The sequence below is a fragment of the Macrobrachium nipponense genome, chromosome 9 (assembly GCF_015104395.2).
Source record: "Macrobrachium nipponense isolate FS-2020 chromosome 9, ASM1510439v2, whole genome shotgun sequence".
NCBI classification, from domain to species: Eukaryota; Metazoa; Arthropoda; class Malacostraca; order Decapoda; family Palaemonidae; genus Macrobrachium; species Macrobrachium nipponense.
This window is the reverse complement of record NC_061110.1, coordinates 95,487,856-95,510,222: the sequence shown is the minus strand read 5'-3', so window position 1 is coordinate 95,510,222 and position 22,367 is coordinate 95,487,856. Positions and strand designations below refer to the sequence as shown.

The 22,367-nt window shown below is 38.1% G+C and overlaps 2 protein-coding genes across 6 annotated transcripts in view; one reads left to right on the top strand and one right to left on the bottom strand.

Annotated features, from left to right (window-relative positions):
• LOC135218352 (glycine receptor subunit alpha-2-like) overlaps positions 1–13,798 on the top strand; it is a 179,514-nt gene extending 165,716 nt beyond the window's left edge. For 4 of the 5 annotated variants that reach the window (XM_064254579.1, XM_064254581.1, XM_064254577.1 and 1 more), the window contains exons 10-12: positions 954–1,082; positions 5,136–5,159; positions 10,331–13,798. In XM_064254579.1, the coding sequence (XP_064110649.1) occupies positions 954–1,082; positions 5,136–5,159; positions 10,331–10,492 (315 nt within the window). In that variant the 3' untranslated portion in view covers positions 10,493–13,798. The remainder of the gene's footprint in view (positions 1–953; positions 1,083–5,135; positions 5,160–10,330) is intronic. The other variant, XM_064254580.1, reaches the window with a different exon arrangement.
• Positions 13,799–15,276: 1,478 nt separating this feature from the next.
• Positions 15,277–22,367, bottom strand: part of LOC135218491 (U6 snRNA-associated Sm-like protein LSm8) — a 67,872-nt gene continuing 60,781 nt past the window's right edge. Inside the window, exon 4 of the mRNA XM_064254838.1 lies at positions 15,277–15,892. Within this exon, the coding sequence (XP_064110908.1) occupies positions 15,802–15,892 (91 nt within the window). The 3' untranslated portion in view covers positions 15,277–15,801. The remainder of the gene's footprint in view (positions 15,893–22,367) is intronic.

Genomic DNA, 22,367 nt, shown 5'->3' with positions numbered 1-22,367 from the left:
TTATCATCACCACGATTTTACTCCAGTTGCCTTTTCCACATTCTAACTCCTTTTTTTCCGGTTTTACGCATTTCTAATTATTTTTATTATTATTATTAGAATTTTAATCTGCTTTCAGTTCCTTCAATTGTTTTTCATGAAAAATGCGTAGCTCGCCCTTTAATATAACTCATACAATTTCCACAATTTTACTCCTGTTGCCTTCTCTAAATTCTAACAGCATTTTTTTTTCAGTTCTATCTATTTGATATTTCTTTTATTATCATCATTATTATATTTCCGAATACATTTTAGTTTCTCCATATTCTCGACATTTTTCCTGCGGTTATCATCACTATAACCATAATATTAACACTGTTCTTCGTGTGAATATCATCACATATGTTAAATTAAATTGTCTCCTTTTTTAAATAACTGGAACATTTCACTGATTCTATTATCTTTACCCCAAATTAAAATCAAAACTGCCTCTCTAACTGTCACTTTTCAGAAGCTCAAAAATACTGTCAAGAACGTACTCCATTTCAGCGTTAAAACTTAAGGACATTGAACTGTAAGATTCTGAAAGGAATAAATTTTTATTTCATTGAGATTTTGACGATTTCTTGTAGCCTGTCGTTCTAGTCATTAATCCATCCATGCCCCGTAAGAGCTGGGTGGGAGGGTAGTGTACTTGCAGCATCCCTTCGGCCCCTAGCTGCAACTCCTTTCATTCCTTTTAATGTACCTCCGTTCATAACTTCATTCTTTATCTTACTTCCCACCCTCTCCTAACAATCGTTTCGAGGTGCAACTGCTTTGAGGTTTTCTTCCCATTACGGATTTCAAACCTTTTCATTCTCAATTTCCCTTTCAGGGTTGAATGACGTCATAGGTCCAAGGGAGTGGCTTTGGGACTCAATAATCTTATATTCCATTCCATTAATCTTCTCATTGTTACGTCTGTGTCTCAGGCCATCGACGTGTGGGTGGGCATGTGCATGATTATGGTCTTTGGTGCCCTGCTGGAATTCACCTTCGTCAACTGGCTCGCCAACAAGAAGATTCTCAACCCTGGAAACACCTTCAGGGTTCCTCGGATTGTAAGTAAAAAAAAAAAAAAAAAAAAAAAAAAATATAGTATATATATATATATATATATATATATATAATATATATATATATATATATATATATTATAGACGTTATTTTCATAGTTTTCTAAGATACCATATGGTACCTGTGATATAAGGATGGCGTTATATTGTTTCAGAGTATATGCTTGGCAGATAGTAAATATGCTTTTTAATCTGCAATTATTGACATGTATCCTACTAGGAAAAGAGTTATATATTATTATATATATATATATAATATATATAATATATATATATATATATATATATATACCTATATAAAATATATATATTATTTATATATAAGATAAGATATATATCATATATATATATATATCTATTTATATTCTCTTTATATATATATATATAATATATATATATAGATTAGATCTTCTACATATAATATATCGTTAAATATATACATACATTAAGTATATAATAGGTAAGGTGAGGGAATAGTGAACATAGGTGAGTAATGAAGCAGTATAATAATTTATACATATATATTTTTAATATGGATATTAGAAGAGTGTAGGTCTATTAATATAGATAGAATTATATATAGATATTCTATCTATCTATATATATAATATTATATATATATATTATATATATATATAGTAATATATATATTATTATATACATATATAGATATATATATATATATGATATATCTATATATATATAGTATATAGATATACATATAATATATATATATATCTATATATATATATATATATATATATAGGCTATACATATTAACGGAACAACTAAAAGAGTCTCTTAGGCTTTGATTTGGCGACTCTGCAAAAAATGAAATTATTATATTCTAAAAACGTTCCAATTAACACCATATCGATGCCTGTCGACTTAGCTGAAATCTGCTTATAACGTCTATACAGGAACCATCGCTTTGTCATTTCCAATCCATCCTTAAATCTTAAGAAATATCGAATTCAATTTTACAGTATTGGTTCTCAACAACATATAGCTAATCAATCAGAAAATAGCGGTCATATATTTTCTTCGCAAAATTTGCCGATTGAACGAACAACTTTAAAATATGGCATATAATCTAAAATGTTTTAAAAGTCACTAGCGTGGAAGAATGAGCATTGAATATGCTTGTTTTTTGTTGATGTCTGCAATCAATTATCAAATTCCTAAGTGAATGAACTTCTAATTGAGCGATACAATTCTTCGTATCAAAAAGCGCCTTTGATGATTGAGAAGACAAAGTAATCAAACGCAATTCACACATAATTTCAATGCTAATAAAATTGCTGTCTAAGACTCATTAATTAATAAATCATTTATTCGTACTGTTAATGAAAATTAAACTGCATGTCTTTTAAAGTTGCCATTTCTCCGACAACTGACTCTCTGAAAACTTTTATTGGAAGAAATATGATATTCAAGACAAATGAACAATGGTGATTATTTAAAAGCACAGTCGATATAGTCACAAGACACGACTTGCAAACTTTGCTTTATGAAATAAAATGGCGATAAAATGGTCAGGCTAATCCCCGAACAAATCTTTTTAAAAAGTAAAGGAATTCAGAAAAGTGGAGCTTAACCACGAACTAGGCAGTAGACCTCCTCTGGAAGGATGAAATGGTTAAACTTTTAAGAAAGCACAGAAGCTGGAGGAGAATTTCAGAGCTTGAAAATAGAGGGGAAGAAGCAATTACTCAGGTCTACGTAATCTGAGGACCCATTTCTACAAAGTACATGAAGGAGGAAGCAGCCTGACGGGTATCCCAAGGCCACTTGCAAGGAAGATGAACTCGCTCAGTAGCTTAAGAGAGCAGTGGCCAAAATAGTAACTGTAAAAGAAGAACAGTGAAGCCACCCTCTGTCAGAAAAGAAGGAAGGTCAAGGAGTGCAAGGGTGTTACCACTGAAAACAAATGAAAGGAGCACGATTCAGTTCTGTCTAGAAGGGGAGGCAGAAAACGAAGCACCCATAACAGGATAGCAGTATTTCAACAGGGCCGCATCAAGCCAACACAAAGCTTGAACAGTTAGGAAGAAGAAGATAAGTCTCTGTATCTTAACAATACAATTAATTCTTTCTGAAGCAGATTTAGCGATTTGAATTTTGTGATGTCGCTCAGAAAAGTTCCACGTAAACAAGTAATGCTCTAGAGATTAGAGTTGACAAACAAATAAAAGTTTAAAAATTAAGAGAACTAGGAGTAAGGTTGCAAAACAAATGAAATAAACTTATGAACAGCCAGAAATAAGTTTATAAGATCTCCTCCAATATGCCTTCGAAATATCAAAAACGACGACACGAAAAAATGACCAGTAGATATTGATTTCTGGCACTCGAAGAGAAAGAGATGATTAAAAGAGGATGTTGTTCTATCCAACATAATGGAGTTCAGGAAATCTACCGAGTGATTTAAATCCAAGAACACATTTTCTTCAGTCTCCCACACTTGGTAAAAAAAATATTTTTATACTTGAAGCGCTTTTTCAAATTGATGAAAATGCAATGCATGAATTGTCATTTTTAATATATGGTAAGTATTAATCAATTTATTCAAACGTCTCAAAAAGAGTAAAGTTGGCATACATGAAATCACTTCTCACTAGATGTGCAGAGAAGTGCCTCACCTGTATAGGTCAATGTGATACACAATAATCCACGGGGAAAGTTTGAATGTATCGCATTTCAGGAACCCTGCCGCTAACTGAAGTATTGCAAACTAACTTTCCTAATTAACGCCAGTGGTTTTGTGTCAAAAGTTGTCATAAGACGAACGAGATAGCGTCCGTCAGTTTTGTTACGCCAAAGGTCTTCGTTTGATATCCGTTTCTGCCCTATTGCTCAGAAACGGAAGCAAATGTCCGCGTGAAGTTCTTGTTTTGCTTTCGCATCACAAAAAAAAAAAAAATCAATGTGAAAGTTCTTTGTATCTGCCAAACAGCAATAACAGCACGCGCTTGCTTGTCATTCCAAGTTACGTATTTGGGAATTTCACCTCTCTCTCTCTCTCTCTCTCTCTCTCTCTCTCTCTCTCTCTCTCTCTCTCTCTCTCTCTCTCGTTGGAACATTAAAGATTGAATGTACTAACATTGAAGCAAACGTCGTATATCTGTACATAAAAAAGGATTCTCTTTTACCCTATGCAATCTACTTATTCTGTACATAGACGAAACAGGACTGTTCAGGCATTGCACCCTTCCCAAAGTATATTCATAAACAAACAGTTTTTCTCACTCCCCTTAAAATTCTTAGTGTTTGCCCCAACAAAGGTAATGCCAATCTAAAAGCAAAGATTACCGACCACCTTCTAACAGAATTACAGGTAAAACAAGATCCATCAAGAAGTCATTCTTCTGTTTTAGTGAAGGAATAAACTGTTTTAACTTGTACAATCTTTATGGGGTCAGAAATTCGTACCAAATGATCTAACTTACCATAAAATCTTGATTAAAAACTTATTTTTAAAATATTATTTTATACTGTGCATTGTTAAGTCAGACTTTCTCCTCCTCTTAATATGTAATTTCATTAACTTTTGATAATTATTTTCAATGAAAATTATGAAAAAGGTTTTCCACAGTCCAAGAAATGTAAATGTATGAACAGTAACTATACCTCTTTGAATCTAAACAGAAGAATGAAAAAATATACTCGTATCTGACAGAACTTCAAACCGTTATATCTAGGCAAAAATATCAGATTAAAATTTTTCATGTCACATTTCTGCCAAATATCAAACATTAGCGTGACTGACCAAAATTAAAAATAACTGGTTTCTACACCATTGGAACTGACCATTCATCTGTAGGCGACAGTGACGTCACGTCACCTTGCAAGACTGGAGTTAGTCACCCAATCTAATTGACACTTGTGTCGCAAAAATAGTAGGAAATATACGAAATACGAAAGCCTGTGGGGAAAGCATTCTTTCCTAGTGGGTTATTATCACAACCAACCACCTAATCAGAGTTCTCTTGATGCTTCTCTCCCCTGCCTATCTACCTTTGACCTGACGACTCGCAGTTCGCTGGATCTGATGCAGAGCAGGTGGGCGCTTTGGTTAGAAAAGAAGTAGCTGTGGGGATTAAGGAGGAACAGGTGGAGGAGGAGGATGAGGAGGAGGGGAAGGAAGATGATAATTTGAAGGGGGAGAAGGAGAAGCCAGATGGGATGAAGGATGCTGAGCTTGGACAAGTACTAACCCCCTTGGGTCTCAAAGACAGTACATTTTGAGATTCGAGTTTTTTCGTGTTATTTCTTTTTCGTAGACTGTTGAGTCTTTTCTTCCGTAAATTTCAGTAGTTTTGCTAACAGTAAATACTATAGTGCATCGTGTATTGTTTTGCATTGCATTCTTTATCTATTTATTAATCATTTCTCGTTTTCTATTGCATGTCCTCACACTGAAAAATATCATCTAAGTCTGAAAACCGTCAAGAGCAAATTGGTGACACAGACTGATTTTTCTTGCGTCACAATGTGTGCAAGGTTTTTAAATGATTTAATTCGCCTATTTGAGAAAACTGCGAGATATACTGTTTGGCAAAGGCTAATGAAGGTATTCTCCAAGTCTACATTACCATGAATAATAAGACTTAATAAGAATGAAATCCCTCAAGAGCCAGTAAGAGGGTTTCGGTATAAACTGGTTTCCTTTGTGATGAAGATAATTTCTCAGCAGTTAAAACTTCAACACTTCGTTTGATTTAGTCCTACGAGCAGCTAAACCACGATGGACTTCGAAAAACAATTTCTCTGACGAAGATTCAGTGGGAAAAAAAAAGCCATGAAACATCACCTTACTTCGACAGAAAAAAAATCCAAAATCAGAAAAAGCTTTCAGCAAATTTCTGAAAACATCAAGAACGTCATATAAATCCTATGTGAAACGCGGTAATTTCCCAATAGAGATAAATGTTAATCCGAATGAAACCAGGTAAGTTCTTGCATTGCTGCTCAGCTATAGTAACCAGCTGCCTGAGGTGTGATTTTCTAGCATTTTTTTTTTTTTTTTTTTTTTTTTTTTTTTTTAGCACAAAAGCTGAGAAAGAAAATAAAAGCAGTTTTTGACATTTCATTTTTGAGTTTTTGGCATTGGCGCTACTGCTGCATATTGCTGCTATACTGTTTTGTTTACATACTTAAGTCAGTGCTATTAATGCTGAGTGATTGTATTCATTAAGGCACGGGAAAAGTTTTGATTTCTTATCACAGATGCCATATTGTAAACAAGCATCTATGTGAATTTATGGAAAATGTAATTAATAAAATATATTACCATACTGAATGAATCAATGGAACATTGGATATCAGTATTTCTAGCCGTGTTGCATTCCTTATTTGAGTATTTATAGTATATCACTGATATTTCCAACATTCCTTTTTTAATACTCATAGAATATATCTGATTACATTCCCATTAGTTTTAATATATCACTGATTATACTGGCTATATATGAAATCATAATTATATAGAGAACAGGATCTACCAAGACCAATAGCATGACTTCCAAAGATTTTTAAAAGCTGAATTAGCAAGTATCATTTCCATTAACTATATAACCCTAGTCACATGAAAATCCCTGTGCCACCTGTTTATATATCATCATGTCTTAAAATATGTAAAAAGAAAATATTATTTAGTGATTACTGTGAAACATGAAAATTAATAATCCTTTATCATTTTTTTATGTTGTTCTGTTTATGGTTTGTTCCTCATTACTTTTTATTGAATTGAATTAATTTTTATATTTTACGTTTATAGGTCATGATAAACTTTAAAAAACATTTAAATATAATACATGGAAGAAAAAAATATATATAGTAGTTCCGTAACTTGCCTTTGCACTGTGGTCAATACCAAACTGTAACAAAAATAAATTAGTACTATAACAATGAAATTTTTATGGAACACTCACCTATTCATGCCATGATGCTCGCTATGTCCCCCATGCCTCGTCTTACCCAATTTGACGCACTTGGGAACCGATTCTATTTCATCAAATTTCGTCAGATCCCCGGGATCGAAGCTATCCTAACGCTTCGTAGATCGCCTCCTTAAGCTTTGCAACCGTGGAAATATCCTTCGTCTGCAGCTTATACACCCAAAGATGCTCTATTGGGGGACAGGGGAATTTAGGGGCCAATCAGTAGTTTACCCAACACTGAAAGCATCAAGCCAATTCGTATTTAGTTTGAAAGAATGGCACCTGGTTACGTCCTGTAGGAAAATGTAGCACAGACAATCTTCTCAAATGATGATGCCAAATGGCAAATAATTACTGTGTAACAGATTCTTTGATTCGCCCTTTCACATATTTAAAAAACTGCCAAATCACTAACGTCACCATAGCCCATACAATTTAAGTTGACTAGGGAATTATCACACTACCGAACCAACCGTTCATCACTCTAGCAGGGTTGCTACACTCACGGTGTAGGTCTAGACCGTGGCTACACACTCACGCGAACAACACTCATTTCCAGTCATTCAAACCCCTTTCTTTATGTATGCTTATCATTATCATAATATGAAAGCCTTTTCTTGTTTATAAGTTTCAGTTAAACCCTGCTTCTTTTACAGACACTTTCGTTAACAAATATGAGGATTTTCCTCCTTATGCTACCTGGCAGTAATGGTCAGATTACCTATCTTTCTCCTCTCTCCCGGTACTTCTTGTGGTTCTGTATTGTCTGATGCTTCTTACCGATCTGCCGGCTAGTGTCATCGGCCTCTAAACCAAAATTGTTGCACTTAGTATCAGGCTCTATATTATCATGTGACGTATGAGGTCTAGACATGTCGCAATGATTTATGGGAAATATTTTTCAAAAGACGGATCTCAGGTTCAAAGAGGCGTATTGCTTATTACCTTCAAGCAGTCAATTTGGACACCGATCTTAAACGTTTACGCCGGCCCATTTTACCAACTTGTTTACATACACCCCTTGTCCCTAATTTCCCCTATTGGGGGTGGGGGCCCGAGAGTATAGGTCAAGTTATCAGTTAGTCCATTTTTCCCGCTTTTTTTTCTCTCTCTCTCAAAGACTTTCGAAGCATTCCAATACATGAATACAGACGTAGGGTCAAACAGATAAAACTTGAAAAAGTTAAGGTCATCTATGCTGTCAACTTGGACACGGATAATTTCCCGCCCAACCCCTCAAAAGTCCCTAGATTTTCCCCTCTTGCCGGGGCGGATGAGGTCAGCTGTCAGTAAGTCAATTTCTCACGGTCAATTTCTTTTCCCCAGGCATTTCAAAGCATTCCAGATTAAAACAGGCAAAACCTGATAGAGTCAAGGCATCTATGACTATGCGTGGACACCCATAGTTTTCCTGCCTTGGTTACCCCTTCTACTTTTGTCCCTACATTTCCCCTATTGCGCGGGTGGATAGGGATCAGGTGTCAGTCGATTTCCCCCGGTCGATTTTATTTCTCATTTATTTTCAAAGCATTCCGGTGTACGAATATAGATAGATATCAAACTGTGTAAAATGAGTCACAGAGGAAATACCAAGTATTAGAGCATTAATAGATGAGTGTTTCACAAAAGATTTAATAACATTCATACTTTTCTTGTAATTTTTTATGGTATGGTGGTGGGCTTGCAATTGCACCCATAGCGCAAATGAAAATAGCAGGAACTGTATAGAATGTATATGTGAGTGTTTATATGCTCAAGCATACATTCATGTAATAATGAACGTATGCATTCATGTAATCATGCTCGAATATGTGTGCATAGTCTTCACATACTTGCAAATGAGCGCGTATATGAGCTATGGCAGTGAAGGGTCCACGCGTGAATACGAAAGACGCCTATGTAGTTACAAAGCTGATCAACTCTAATAACCAGAGTATGAAATGACAAAGTCATCAACTTGAATCTTTTTAACTGCTGTATGTACTGTGTAATGGGAGAGTTCTAAGAAGGTACATCACAATGACATTTGAGAGCAAAAGCATTTATATAACTTTCCATATTTCTTAAAATTCCAACATGGCCTAATCTTACCAATGTGATCTTGGTTCTATTTTCCAAATCGTGAAAACTAAAATTCACGTCACTAGCCTGAGAAATTATGGTCAATAATGGAATAACAGTAAAAAATTTCTTGTTATAGCCTTAGCAGGGTAAAAGGTAAGGTGTGTTATTAGGGAAGAAACCAGTTCACATCACCTGCAGCACTTAATATACGCTTCACACTGTCCACAATGCTCGTCGTTTTCTCACACCACATCATATCTCTTTGGACTGCAAGCACGCACATACACACATACTGTTAGGCCTACACTGTCAAAAGCTTTTATCTTCGCTACAACTTACGTGAAGCACAATTCGTACTTATCACGGAATTCTTATGGAAACCTTAAAAAGATTTTCTCACCATTAAGAGAATGATACTTTTATGCACTATGTAGTAGGATACCACGCAACGGAACTCCGTTTTAAATTTTAACTCGAAGTTCAGCCAGGATCAGCCTATGACTTGCTAGCATAGACATGAGATATATTTAGAGAAGCAAATTCTGACCAACGAGAGAATCTTGAAATAAATAAATAAAGCTTACTTCTCTGTAACTGAATTATTGTAAAGTTCCACATATCCATCAGAATCATGAGTATTTGCTGGTTTTCAATTTCCTTAACTATTACGAGAAGTATAGTATTTTCAATAAGATTTTTTTCATAGGGTTTAAAATATATTCTGTTGCAACATTTCGTACATAACATACAATTCAGGAAGTTGGTAGGTATAAAACATTTAGTAAATATATTTGAATCTGAATACGGAACTAATTTATCTTTCTTAAATATGTAAAGTAGGATAACCTTATGTGAATTCATAGATTCCATCTGTTCAGAAAAATTCAAATTAGCAAAAGAATCTTAATAAGGAACAATTCCAGTATCCTATCCGTAGAAAGTACAGTTTTGGAATATTTCGTTTTATTTGACCATTCACTGGCACTGATTTGAGTTCACGCTAACTCTCTCACTATATCTATATGTCCGTTTCTGCCTATCTTCCCGGCCCCCTCGTTCATTCGCCCCCAAAGAAAATTGGTCAGATTCATCAAATGTACTAGAATGATTTAAAACTTATTATGATTATCAACTTTTCCAATAAGCAGTCATGCCACGACAGTCTCCCTTCATACATTCAAAACCAAATGCCCCGTCTAATCTGTCGATTTTCTACGTCATCCACAGCTGGCATGTGCCGAGGACCCCGCCGCTAAGCCTCCCACAACGTACATGATGTACGCCCGAGCCCTAGACCGACTCTGCAGGGTGTTATTCCCAGGAGGATTTCTGCTCTTCAACCTCATCTACTGGCCCTACTATCTCATCCAGCAGTACAGCGATGAATAGTAAATCAACTGGGCCACGTTCTGGAAAACCGTAAATTAGCTAGTTTAAATCCACATGGCATATGAGTTAGCTGATTTTTAAAATCTACGACATGAAGATATAATCGGACGTCCAAGAAGGGTGGAAATGAGCTTATTTCGGTCTAAATCGATGAAAATGGGTGAACTGGATGAAAGGAAGAGCTAAAATGATGCAATCCGCATTTAGAAATGTAGATAATAAACCATGCTATGTGTAAGATGAGAGTAAGTGTTGTAAACCAGAGGGTACTATACCGACTTTAGCTGATGTGATGGTTGGAGGGATGACAAAATTTAAACCTCGCTGATGGAAATCGGGTAATTTAGACTTAGGAGGGCACAGACTAGCTAATTTACATCCACAGGAATAGCAATGAACTTATTCTTCTTCAGGAAGGTTAGGAATTCAAAGGCACTGCAATAGGATGTCAAATAAAACTAGAACGATGCATGGTTAATATATTTTGTGACGATATTGTCGTTTTTAGGGAGTCTTGTCTTCAGGCGAGAGACTAAACTTTGAGGAGTTTAAAACGAGAAATTAAAATGAAAGATGCCCAAAGAACATATATACTTTTTTCAATATTACACTATATGTTCTTTTTAGATTAAGAAAACAATGTTGTTTCTGTTATGTCTCTTATACGTATTATTATCTTATTATTATTATTATTATTATTATTATTATTATTATTATTATTATTATTATTATTATTATTATTATTATTCCGACAAGAACTTTTAAAATCAAGGTTTGAATCTGAATCGGTCTAAAATAACAGAAAAAAAAATAGATTCATACTATAGAAACTATTTAAATGATTCATGAGCTTACTCGATTAATAATCTCAGATCAAACTTATAGCTTTAAATGACGGTAAATATAGCTTTAACGTTACGAAAGACAATTTACATCTTTTAAGCAAATGAATTTACATGACGTTATAACACGTGCGGATACGGAAGCTTATCCAGTGCGTCTAGGTTCAATTAACTCTTAAAATCGGGTGTAAATCACTGTAGTAGACAATAACATTCATGTAGCAAGTTGATTTACGCAGAGAATTGCTTAACATATGCCCATTACATATATATATATATATATATATATATATATATATATATATATATATATATATATATATACGCCCGTGGTATGTGAAGAAACGTACGTCGAAAATGTATAAGCAAGGACAAAACCAAACTGGTATTATGAAACTTGAAGTTGCCTGTAACTTCATTCGTCAATTTGCTAGGAACATAGTTACGGAAACATTTGAGATGAACAAACCGCCTTTTCGCATCCAACTTTATTCCGTGTTATACTCTCTCTAGAGGCGCAGTTTGCAACAGTTAATAAACTGCTGAATAATGACAGGAATGTTGACAGTTTCAGCAATGCTACCGCGTGTGTTCATGCTATCTTTTGGCTCCCACCGTATCTTTGGGAAAACATCTTAGTGCTATGAGCATTTCGAATTTAAAGCATGTTCGCTACGCATACCCAAGACCTAGCACATTTGAATTTTATTAATAAGCACGCACCTGTAATTGTGAATTAATATCTACAGATCATATTTCTTGCAGGCATAACCTACCTCAATATTTATGCCTGCTACAATGGAAAATCTTCGGCCATGTATCTCTCATGGCTAACAATTGTTGTTAGAACTTCCTTAAACTAGGAAATGTGATGAAATACATAGATGGTATGGCCAAAGAAATTAAGAATGCTATCCATTTAACATTTTCACATGTATGACAATATTCCTCGTGGAAAGTGATCTTAGTGAAAAGCGCTATTAACTTGCTATTTTGATGAAAATAGCGGTTGTGTAAAAAAAAAAAAAATTCCTGCAACACGCCAGCTGTTTCAATTAGGCCAACATTCATGAAATGTACAGGAAGCGTATTTTCACTTTAATTTTTCTCGCAATCGATGAAAAATGAAGGTAAATCCTTTAAATACTCAAAAGACATAAATGATTATTTGATAACAATCAGCTGGATATACGTCTGAGCCTCCGGAAATATAACGTACGCAGTTAAGCGTATAAGAAATTTAAAAGCATGATTGCACAAAAAAATGATGAAATAAAAGAAAAGGTTGCCCCTACAGGAACAAAGATTGAAATATCTATAGTAATAGCACATTAACAGGAAGAATTTCAGATAAAGATATAATATAAAGATGTTTGAAAATCATTTAGTCTTATGTGCTTCCAAGTCAATTTTATATAGGATTTTTAAAGGAACCTCTGAACATTTCACTTACAGCACAGTGTATAGTAAACGTATCCACTCAGATAATATTTCGCACTCATACAAGATACTGTTGACATGTTTCAGTCCTATTTGCAACAGAAAAGTATGACGCTTACTTTTACCTACTAACTTTGCTAAAGTTATATAGCAAGTTGCACGTCAATTCCTGGATGGTACTAATCTTTTCGTGGCAACTTGTTACAGAGCATACAGTCTGCTTCTTCAATGATGCATTGTACGAGGGACTAACCCGTACTGACCCTCCTTGATATAATTGTCATAACACCGATTAATTTATGATCTAGGTATTTCCCCCAAACACTGTTCAGCTTCCAAAGAGGTTCCATTACGCACCAACGACTTTACAGGCATAATTTCTATTTGCAGTCGCTAAGAAACATACCTCTCACTAAATAAGTAAGTGTTTTAACGTCTTTGACATTCGTGTGCGTTCATAAGTGTTTGTAATTAACTTGGAGTTGTGTAATACCTCAGTTTGGAGAGGTAACTGCGTGTTGATGTGAATAAATTTAAGATGTGTGTTAATCCAAAATGATTCTCTTTGATTTTTTGTTTGTATGGTGTTTTTACGTTGCATGGAACCAGTGGTTATTCAGCAACGGGACCAACGGCTTTACGTGACTTCCGAACCACGTCGAGAGTGAACTTCTATCACCAGAAATACACATCTCTCACTCCTCAATGGAATGGCAGAGAATCGAACTCGCGACCACCGAGGTGGAACGCAAACACCATATCAACTACGCCAGTGAGACGTTTTTGAGCGTCAGTTGTTCGTGCAAAACTCAGCATACCATTCTAGGGTTTAGCAGTTAAGTTTGAAAATGATCATTAGAAATAAGAAAAACAGACTGCGAAATAAACATGTAGTACATTAATGAGTGTATGAGCAACTACACACAATACACACAGCTTTTACATTTCTCTACCTTTGCCATTGTACACAAACACACACACAGACATACATACATACATACATATATATATATTTATATATATATATATATATATATTATATATAGATATATATATATATATATGTATATAATATACATATACATACATTACTATATATATATATATATATATATATATATATATATATATATATATATAACACAGCATTTAATGCTTCAAACTCAGCAATGTTACTCGATTTTCGCCTTGTATGTGTTAACTCTCTTAATAAATATTTTGATATTGTAACCAGAGTTTAGACTGAATCCTAAGGGGCAACATTTAATCCGTCTGTTCTAACAGACAAAGAGAAACCCATTATGAAAAGAGCATCATAAACAATGGTGTGGTTGGTTTATGAGATTTAGGTCTTGGGTGGATTGGAAGAAACAGGTCGGGAGGCTGGACAGGAAGAATGAAGATAAGAAGCTGGAATGGAGGTAAAGTAAAAGGCTAAATATCGGGTGCAGGTATAGCAGCCGAAGGGACGCAGCAGACACCCTTGTGGGATGCCCTCGCCGCCCTCATGGTACTACTCCTACAGGAACAATACGTTTTTTCTTTTCATTTACCCACCTAAGGTACTATAGATTCCATTATAGGCTAGCCAAGTTACGATATGATTTCCTGGTATCCTGTAGGTAGCTCTAGGCCTCTTCCTTTTTTTCTGCACTTTGGTTATAGGGCTAGCTACTGAATTCGCACACCCTTAAACGTAATGGCGCCAAGGATCGAGGGCTTAGGCCTACTGCACATTTGATTGTCTCCTGTCTCGGGTCCATCCGACTCCATCAAAATTTTCCAATCGATCCCCACCAGATGTAGTTTTTTTCAACTCTTAACCTAACCTCCCATCTACATAAATTTATAATGGTATAATTTTAGCCTAGTTTATGGCACGGAATTGGAATATATAGTTCAGGGCAAAGGCCAAGCACTGGGACCTATGAGGTTATTCAGTGCTGCAAGGGAAATTGACAGTAAGTGTTAGGAGAGGATGGAAAGCCAGATGGAAGAAAGCAAATATGATAAGAGGTACAGTAAAAGTAATGAAAGAGGTTGCAGCTAGGGGCTGAAGGGACGCCGCAAAGAACCTTGAGTAATGTCTGTAGAGGACAACGTGAGGTTTACTGATGGCAATAACCCCTTACAGGGAACTGCAAGTCAAAACTATAAATTTACAGCCCTATAATTACTCAAACATTGTCTCTGCTTTCGCAGATTAGTCTCAAACCTATCACCCATGTGAACATTCACTCTCATACATCCAGTTTCAGCCCACCACCCAACCCCCCGGATCCTTGAAGCCAGGGTTAATCAAAGGGTGACAGGTTCTTGAAGTATCTCATTTGCAGAGTTGGCTAAAGTATTTTTTTAGCAAATTCTATATGCCTTGACTGATTACAACAGTCTTCCTCAACTCATTTCAAGTTTCAACAGGAAAATAGACACGTACAAGAGTCTATCATTACAAGACAGAAATCACACAAAAGATGCAAAAGGATAAGAAAACCTGGAAAATCAGGTACAAAATTATTTATTTTGCCATATGAGAAATAGGTGAATGGCTACTCCATTTAAATTGGCTCAATGTCAAGATGGGTCATTTCCTTTTACAATTTTAATTATGATACACAATTATTGCACAAACTGATTTGTCTATATTTAGCAATAATTGTGTTCATATACTCTCTTTCTTCTCCAAAGACAACAGAAATATGACACTTTCTGGGTCCACATTTACTTGTAACTATAAAAAATTATTCCTGTTAAAAAGCAATACACACAGTTTTCATATAACCTACATTTAAAAGCAAAAACCCAAAAGAAGTGTTATATTTCTACAAGAAAATGGCCACATCCTGTAATTCACTTCAAAGGACCATTGAATGGAAATTAACATTCAAATACATTTTGCTTATTTAATTCAGCTACATGAAAAATTAAAATATTTAAATCAAAACAATACAAGCTACTCATAAAAAAAACATGTTGTCTACACAAAAACTAACATCTTGTCTTTTAATAATCACTTAAGTTCATCAATCACGTTTTGCATTCATTTAGTGGCTCTGCTCGAATGTTCTCTAAATCTAGTCTTGCATCTAAATCTTCGTCTACTTCACCTATCAGGGCTCTGAAAAAAGATAATCACATAAATAATGTTTAATTTTCTTTCCTTACAATTCCTGGTTAAAACTTGAGCACCCATCAAAGTGCTAGGAATTGGAAATTTATCAATGGTTACACATTAGTTTATACTCCAATCAGAGAAGCAGAAGTTTTCATACATTCAACTTCCCTGTCAGATATATACTTAGCTATAGACTCCGTCGTCCCCGACAGAAATTCAAATTTCGCGGCACACACTACAGGTAGGTCAGGTGATCCCGCCGCCTGCCGCTGGGTGGCAGGAATAGGAACTATTACCGTTTTAAGTCAGATTTTTCTCTGTCGCGGTACTAGTAACATCGTTGCTAGTTCCTCCTGACTTGAATTTCGAATTTCATTACGCCGTTGATCTTTTGGACTGCTATTTGGTGACGTATTGGATCTTTGGTTTGGCATACGCTATTGTGGACTGTTTTTTGGATTTGGCTTTAGAATTTCTCATAATGTCTGACGTGTCGATTTCGTTCAGAGTGTGTGTGAATGAGAATTGTTTTGTGAGACTGCCGAAAGCTTCGGTGGATCCTCACACCTCTTGTAAAAATTGTAGAGGGAATGTATGCTCTCAATTGAATGCATGTGATGAGTGCAAGAATTTGAATGAGGAGGAATGGAAGTTGCTTAATTCCTACCTAAGAAAGTTGGAGAGAGATAGGACTAGAAAAGCCTCTTCCAAGAGTGTAAGTAGGTCGGTCTCTAACGAGCCAGTTAGCGGACTATTGCCTATTGATAACCCTATTGTTTCCTCCCATACAGCTTTACCTTCCCGATTATCGGACTCGGCAAGCTCAACATCTGAAATTGCGAGTCTGAAAGCTTCGCTTAAACATATGGAACAAAAAATTAAAGAACTGGAAGGTAAGTGCAGTGAAAGTGTTCCCAGTGAAGTGGAGGGTGCGTCTGATCGGCTCTGTCTCGCTCCCAGGCCTAGACCTCTTTCAAGCTCCCAAGACCAGTGGAGAAGGAATGTCGAAAGCCGCAGGGAGGTTTCAGAGAATCCCCACCGGTCAGGCGTCCCCTCGGCAGATCCTGTAGTTACGTCCCGGGCTGCCAAGGATAGTCGTTGGAAAGACGTCCTGAAACAGTGTTTTTCTTCGTCTGATTCCTCATCTAGAAAAGGATGGAGTTCGGATAGATTGTCGAGACCTTCGAAGAGAACTTGGAAGTCTCCTTCATTCGACTCAAGCCCTGAAGAATTTCCGGAAGAATATCCTCCGGAAAAGAGGAAGAAGAATGTATATTCAGAAGCTTCTTCTCCTGCATCGGAGGTTGGAAAGAGAGACGTAGCTACGAAGATGTTAGAGGATATGCAGAAACAGATATCTTCCCTAGTAGGAGTTCTTAAATCTGATCAGCCTAGAAGGAAGGATAGATTTCTCCCTATCAAAAGATCCCGTCCTTTAGAACTATCTGAGAGCTCGGACGAGGCGCCTGCCAGAAGCTTGGCGCCAGCCAGACGTCAGGCTACTGTCAAGCGCAAAACGCCGTCAAGGCGACAAGTTGTGTATAGGGAACTTCCTACGAGGAAGAAAGTACATGAGATGTCCGTATCGAGGAGTAAAATTGGAACTCCCGAAATCGGACGAACTCCTGAAAGGAAGCACAAAGAGCCTGAAGCGTCTGAAGCGCCTGAGGCGCCTGGAGCGCCTCGGGCGCCTCGAGCGCCTGAAATGAGGCGTAAAGCTCTTCAAGTAAAAGGAATGAGGCGCAACGCGCCTGAAAAGCCTGAAGTGGCTAAAAGGAAATATTTAACTCCTGGAGAGCCTAGAGCGCCTGATATAAAACATAGGGCGCCTGGAGAGCCTAGAACGCCTCAAAGGAAAAGCAAAGAGCCTAGGGAGCCTGAGGCGCCTGAAAGAATAAGCAAAGCGCCTAAAGAGCCTGAGGCGCCTGAAACGAGGCGCAAAGCGCCTGAAGCGTCCGAATGGAGGCGCAAGGCACCTGCAAAGCCTGAAGGACGTAAAGCGTCTAGAGCGCCTGAAAGCAGGCGCAAGGATTTGTACAACCCAAAATACAATTTGGATGAGTTATCGGAATTTGAAGCGGACTTGGAGGCTCCTCTTTGGGATTTTTCTCAAGATCAATTTTCCCCTGACAGGGCCTCTAGGTGTCGCACAGGTGATCGTAGCCCCTGTCGGGAAGGAATTGATCATGAAAAAAGAGAACAACATATAAGGACTTCTCCTGGTAGGGACGAAAGTTGTCGCACAAGCGGCCGCCGTCCTTGTCAGGAGGGCCTTAGGGTAAAAGAACAACATCGGCCTTCTCCTGGCAGGGACTCAAGATGTCGCACAAGCGACCGTAGCCCCTTGTCAGGTTGCAGCCGGTGTTGCTGCAAGCCCTGTGCATTCCCGAGAGAGGAGTCCCCCGGTCGCGCACTCTTCTCCGAATAAAACTCAACCAGAATTAGAGGATGTTTCGGACTCTGAAGAAAACAAGGGGGCAGGTCTTTCTGATTATAAGATACTAGCAGCCCTCTTGTTAAAAGAATTTGGAGAGTCTCTGAGTCCTGCTGCCCCTCCTTCTCCTCGGTCTTTATTTTCGAGTACGAAGGCTGCGAAGTCCTCCTCTTTCTTGAAGATGCAACCGACCATTTCAATGAAGAGGGCTTTGCAGTCGGTCGGGAATTGGCTTAAAACCAAGGAGGAGGCGGGGAAGACTGTGTTTACCTGTCCCCCTTCCAGGCTATCAGGGAAGAGAGGGATTTGGTATAGCACAGGGGAATCTATGGGACTTTCTCTTCCCTCATCTGCTGAAGCGGACTTCTCGACCTTGGTGGATTCGGCAAGGAGGCATGCACTTCCAGCAGCCAAAACAAGCTGGACAATGTCTGAAATGGACCATCTCCTCAAGGGAATATTCCATGTCTTGGAAGTTTTTAACTTCCTAGATTGGTCCCTTGGGGCTTTGGCCAACAAGACTCAAGACCCTCAGTTTTTGGAACCAGAAGTCTTGCATAGTGTTTTGGCATGCATGGACAAGGCAGTGCAGGACGGATCGGCTGAAGTGGCATCCTTGTTCGGGACAGGAGTATTAAAGAAGAGGGCTGTCTTTGGTTCTTTTCTTACCAAAGCAGTCTCTCCAGTACAGAGGGCTTCTCTTTTATACGCCCCTCTGTCTAAACAGCTGTTTCCTTCTCAGTTGGTAAAGGACATTTCCCATACGCTTACTGAGAAGGCAACACAGGATTTGCTGGTACATTCTGCTAAGAAGCCTAGGCCAGCTGCTTCTGTTTCGAAGAGGGAGTCAACACCTGCCCAACAGCCCTTTCGTGGTAGAGCTTTTAGCCGAGCCCCAAGGAAGAGAGGAGGAGAGAAAAGAGGAAGATCTTCCATTAGAGTTCCAAAGAAGAACGCAGATCTCTCGGATTGCTCGTAAACCTCGAGAAGTCTCACACAATCCCCAGTCAGACTGTCGTCTATCTGGGGATTCGGATGGATTCTCGGGGTTTTCGAGCGTATCCATTCCAGGAAACAATCTCGAAAGGGTTGGAGAAAATCTCGGTCTTCCTAGAGAAAGAACGAAGCTCAGCGAGGGAATGGCTCAGTCTTCTGGGCACTCTTTCCTCGCTGGAGCAGTTCATCTCTCTAGGGAGACTGAATCTGAGACCCTTGCAGTTCCATCTCAGAAGGAGTTGGAACAGAAGAAAAGGAGATCTTTTGGATACCTTTCCTATAGGAGAGAGTATCAAAAACCACTTACGATGGTGGTTAGGACCACTGACAAGAAACGAAGGAGTGTCCTTGGCCCTTCAGAACCCTCGCCTAGTGTTATTCTCAGACGCTTCGGACACGGGGTGGGGAGCAACACTAGGGACGAAGGAAGTGTCAGGCAGTTGGACAGAAGAACAGAAGGCCTGGCACATAAATGCAAAGGAACTCTTAGCAGTGCACTTAGCCCTGCAGGTTTTCGAGAACGAAGTCAGAGGCATGGTGGTCCAAGTCAACTCGGACAACACCACGGCTCTGGCTTATATAAGAAAACAAGGGGGGACACACTCTTTCTCCCTTTACCAACTAGCAAGGGATCTGTTGATATGGACAGAAGAAAGAGGGATTCGACTCCTGACGAGGTTCGTTCAAGGAGGAAAGAATATAAGAGCAGACAGACTGAGCAGGAAAAACCAGGTCCTTCCAACAGAGTGGACCCTTCATTCACAAGTCTGCCAGCAACTATGGTCTCTTTGGGGGAAGCCGCAAGTGGACCTGTTTGCAACATTCCTATCCAGGAGGATGGAGAACTTTTGCTCGCTGGGGGACGATCCCAGAGCCCTATCCATAGATGCCATGCTCATGGATTGGGAGGGCATAGACGCGTATGTGTTTCCCCCATTCAAGATGCTGGGGGAAGTAATGAGAAAGTTCGTGTCCTCGGAGGGAATTAAGAACTTCTCTCACCCCTAGTTGGAATCTGGATGTGGTTCTCAAATACCTTATGTCGGAGAGATTTGAACCTCCCGATAAAGCTACTTTCCGGGACTTGACTAGAAAATGCATTTTCTTAATAGCTCTCGCCACTGCGAAAAGAGTGAGTGAGCTGCAAGCGCTTGACTCTAGAGTGGGTTTTAAGAAGGATTCGGCTGTATTGTCCTTTAAACCTTTATTTCTAGCAAAAAATGAAAACCCCTCGAGACCTTGGCCTAGGACTTTTGAAGTAAAAGGCCTTTCTCAATTAGTTGGGAATGAAATGGAAAGAACTTTATGTCCTGTGAGAACTTTGAAATTTTACCTGCAGAAGAAGAAGCAGTTGCAGGGTTGCAATCAGAGTTTATGGTGTGCAGTTAAAGACCCTAGAAGAGCTATGTCAAAGAATGCCTTAGCATTTTTTGTTAGAAACATCATAACGGAAGCCCACATGAGCTGTGATAGTGAGGCATATAAGACCTTAAGGGTAAAAGCACACGAAGTACGTGCAGTCGCTACATCATTGTCGTTCAACAAGAACATGTCAATGAAGAACATCTTAGCGGCCACGTATTGGAGATGTAACTCAGTGTTCGCCTCACATTACTTGAAAGATGTGAGAGTGACATATGAGAAATGTTTCTCTCTAGGACCTTATGTATCAGCAGATACAGTGCTGGGGAAAGGAGAGAAGACTGATCCTTAATATTAATTTTTGTCCTTATATTTTATATATTGTGATTTTAAAATTATTGGTGTTGAGTTTTAGGTTGTTTGAAAGGTGTTTGGGGATAACGCCTTTCAATCATATTTACTAATCCACGGTTAGGATCGGGTGATCGGGATCAGTATTTTACTCCTTTATATGCCAGGAGGCATAGGTATATTGTCATGTAAGTGAATAAGACTCCAGTGACAATTGCCATTAGGTTCTGTTGAGTAAGTGGATAAGACCCCATTGACAGTCCTTTTCAAGAGTTCTCAGCCATAGGGCACACCCTCGCTGAAGCTTTTTGAGGCGAAGCAGACTTCTCAGCACAAGACTAAGAAATCTTCCGCCTAAACAGGTAGGAAACTAGGGTATTATTAATTAACTTGTATTACCTACAACATATGTTGTTTACCTATTAGGTCAGTAATAGCTGTCTCTTGCCCTCCGCCAAAGGTGCCAATCAGCTAAGTATATATGACAGGGAAGTTGAATGTATGAAAATGATATGTTATTGTACAATAAAGTTTCATACATACTTACCTGGGCAGAGATATACGATAGTATGGCTCCCACCCCAACCTCCCCTCAGGAGACAGGTGGAAGAGAAAAATCTGACTTAAAACGGTAATAGTTCCTATTCCTGCCACCCAGCGGCAGGCGGCGGGATCACCTGACCTACCTGTAGTGTGTGCCGCGAAATTTGAATTTCTGTCGGGGACGACGGAGTCTATAGCTAAGTATATATCTGCCAGGTAAGTATGTATGAAACTTTATTGTACAATAACAATATCATTTTTGTTGACAATTACTTCATGTCCCTGGAACTCAGGACTGTAACCAATGTCATAATATAATATGCACAACTCACCAGCAGTTCTGGATAGCCTTTACCAACCAATACATGAAAATAAAGACAACTTTTGTACTTAATAAATAAATTTCTATCACTTCTTATCACAAGCAAGTGTGCTATGAGGGGAGAAAAACAGAGTTGATCAAGTCAAGTCATGCTCCAGATAGTTCAGTAACCAAGAAAAAGTGAGTGGACAAGGGTGGACAAGGAACTTTTACACTTTCCCTTCTACAGGATCCACTAAAGACTGAGAATGATCCTCCACCAAGAGGGGAAGAGACATGCCAACTCGAACAATGAAAATGTGATGATGAGTGGCCAAAAATAACTGTTCCAATGTTCCAAGTACCAAGTGATGATTGGAAGGCATCGAGGGATACTGTTGATCCATCCTTTGCCTTCAATCTTTGACTACCAACAAAACTTGACTGAATAAAACACCTGTTTGGTCTAAGTGTACAGGCACATACATACT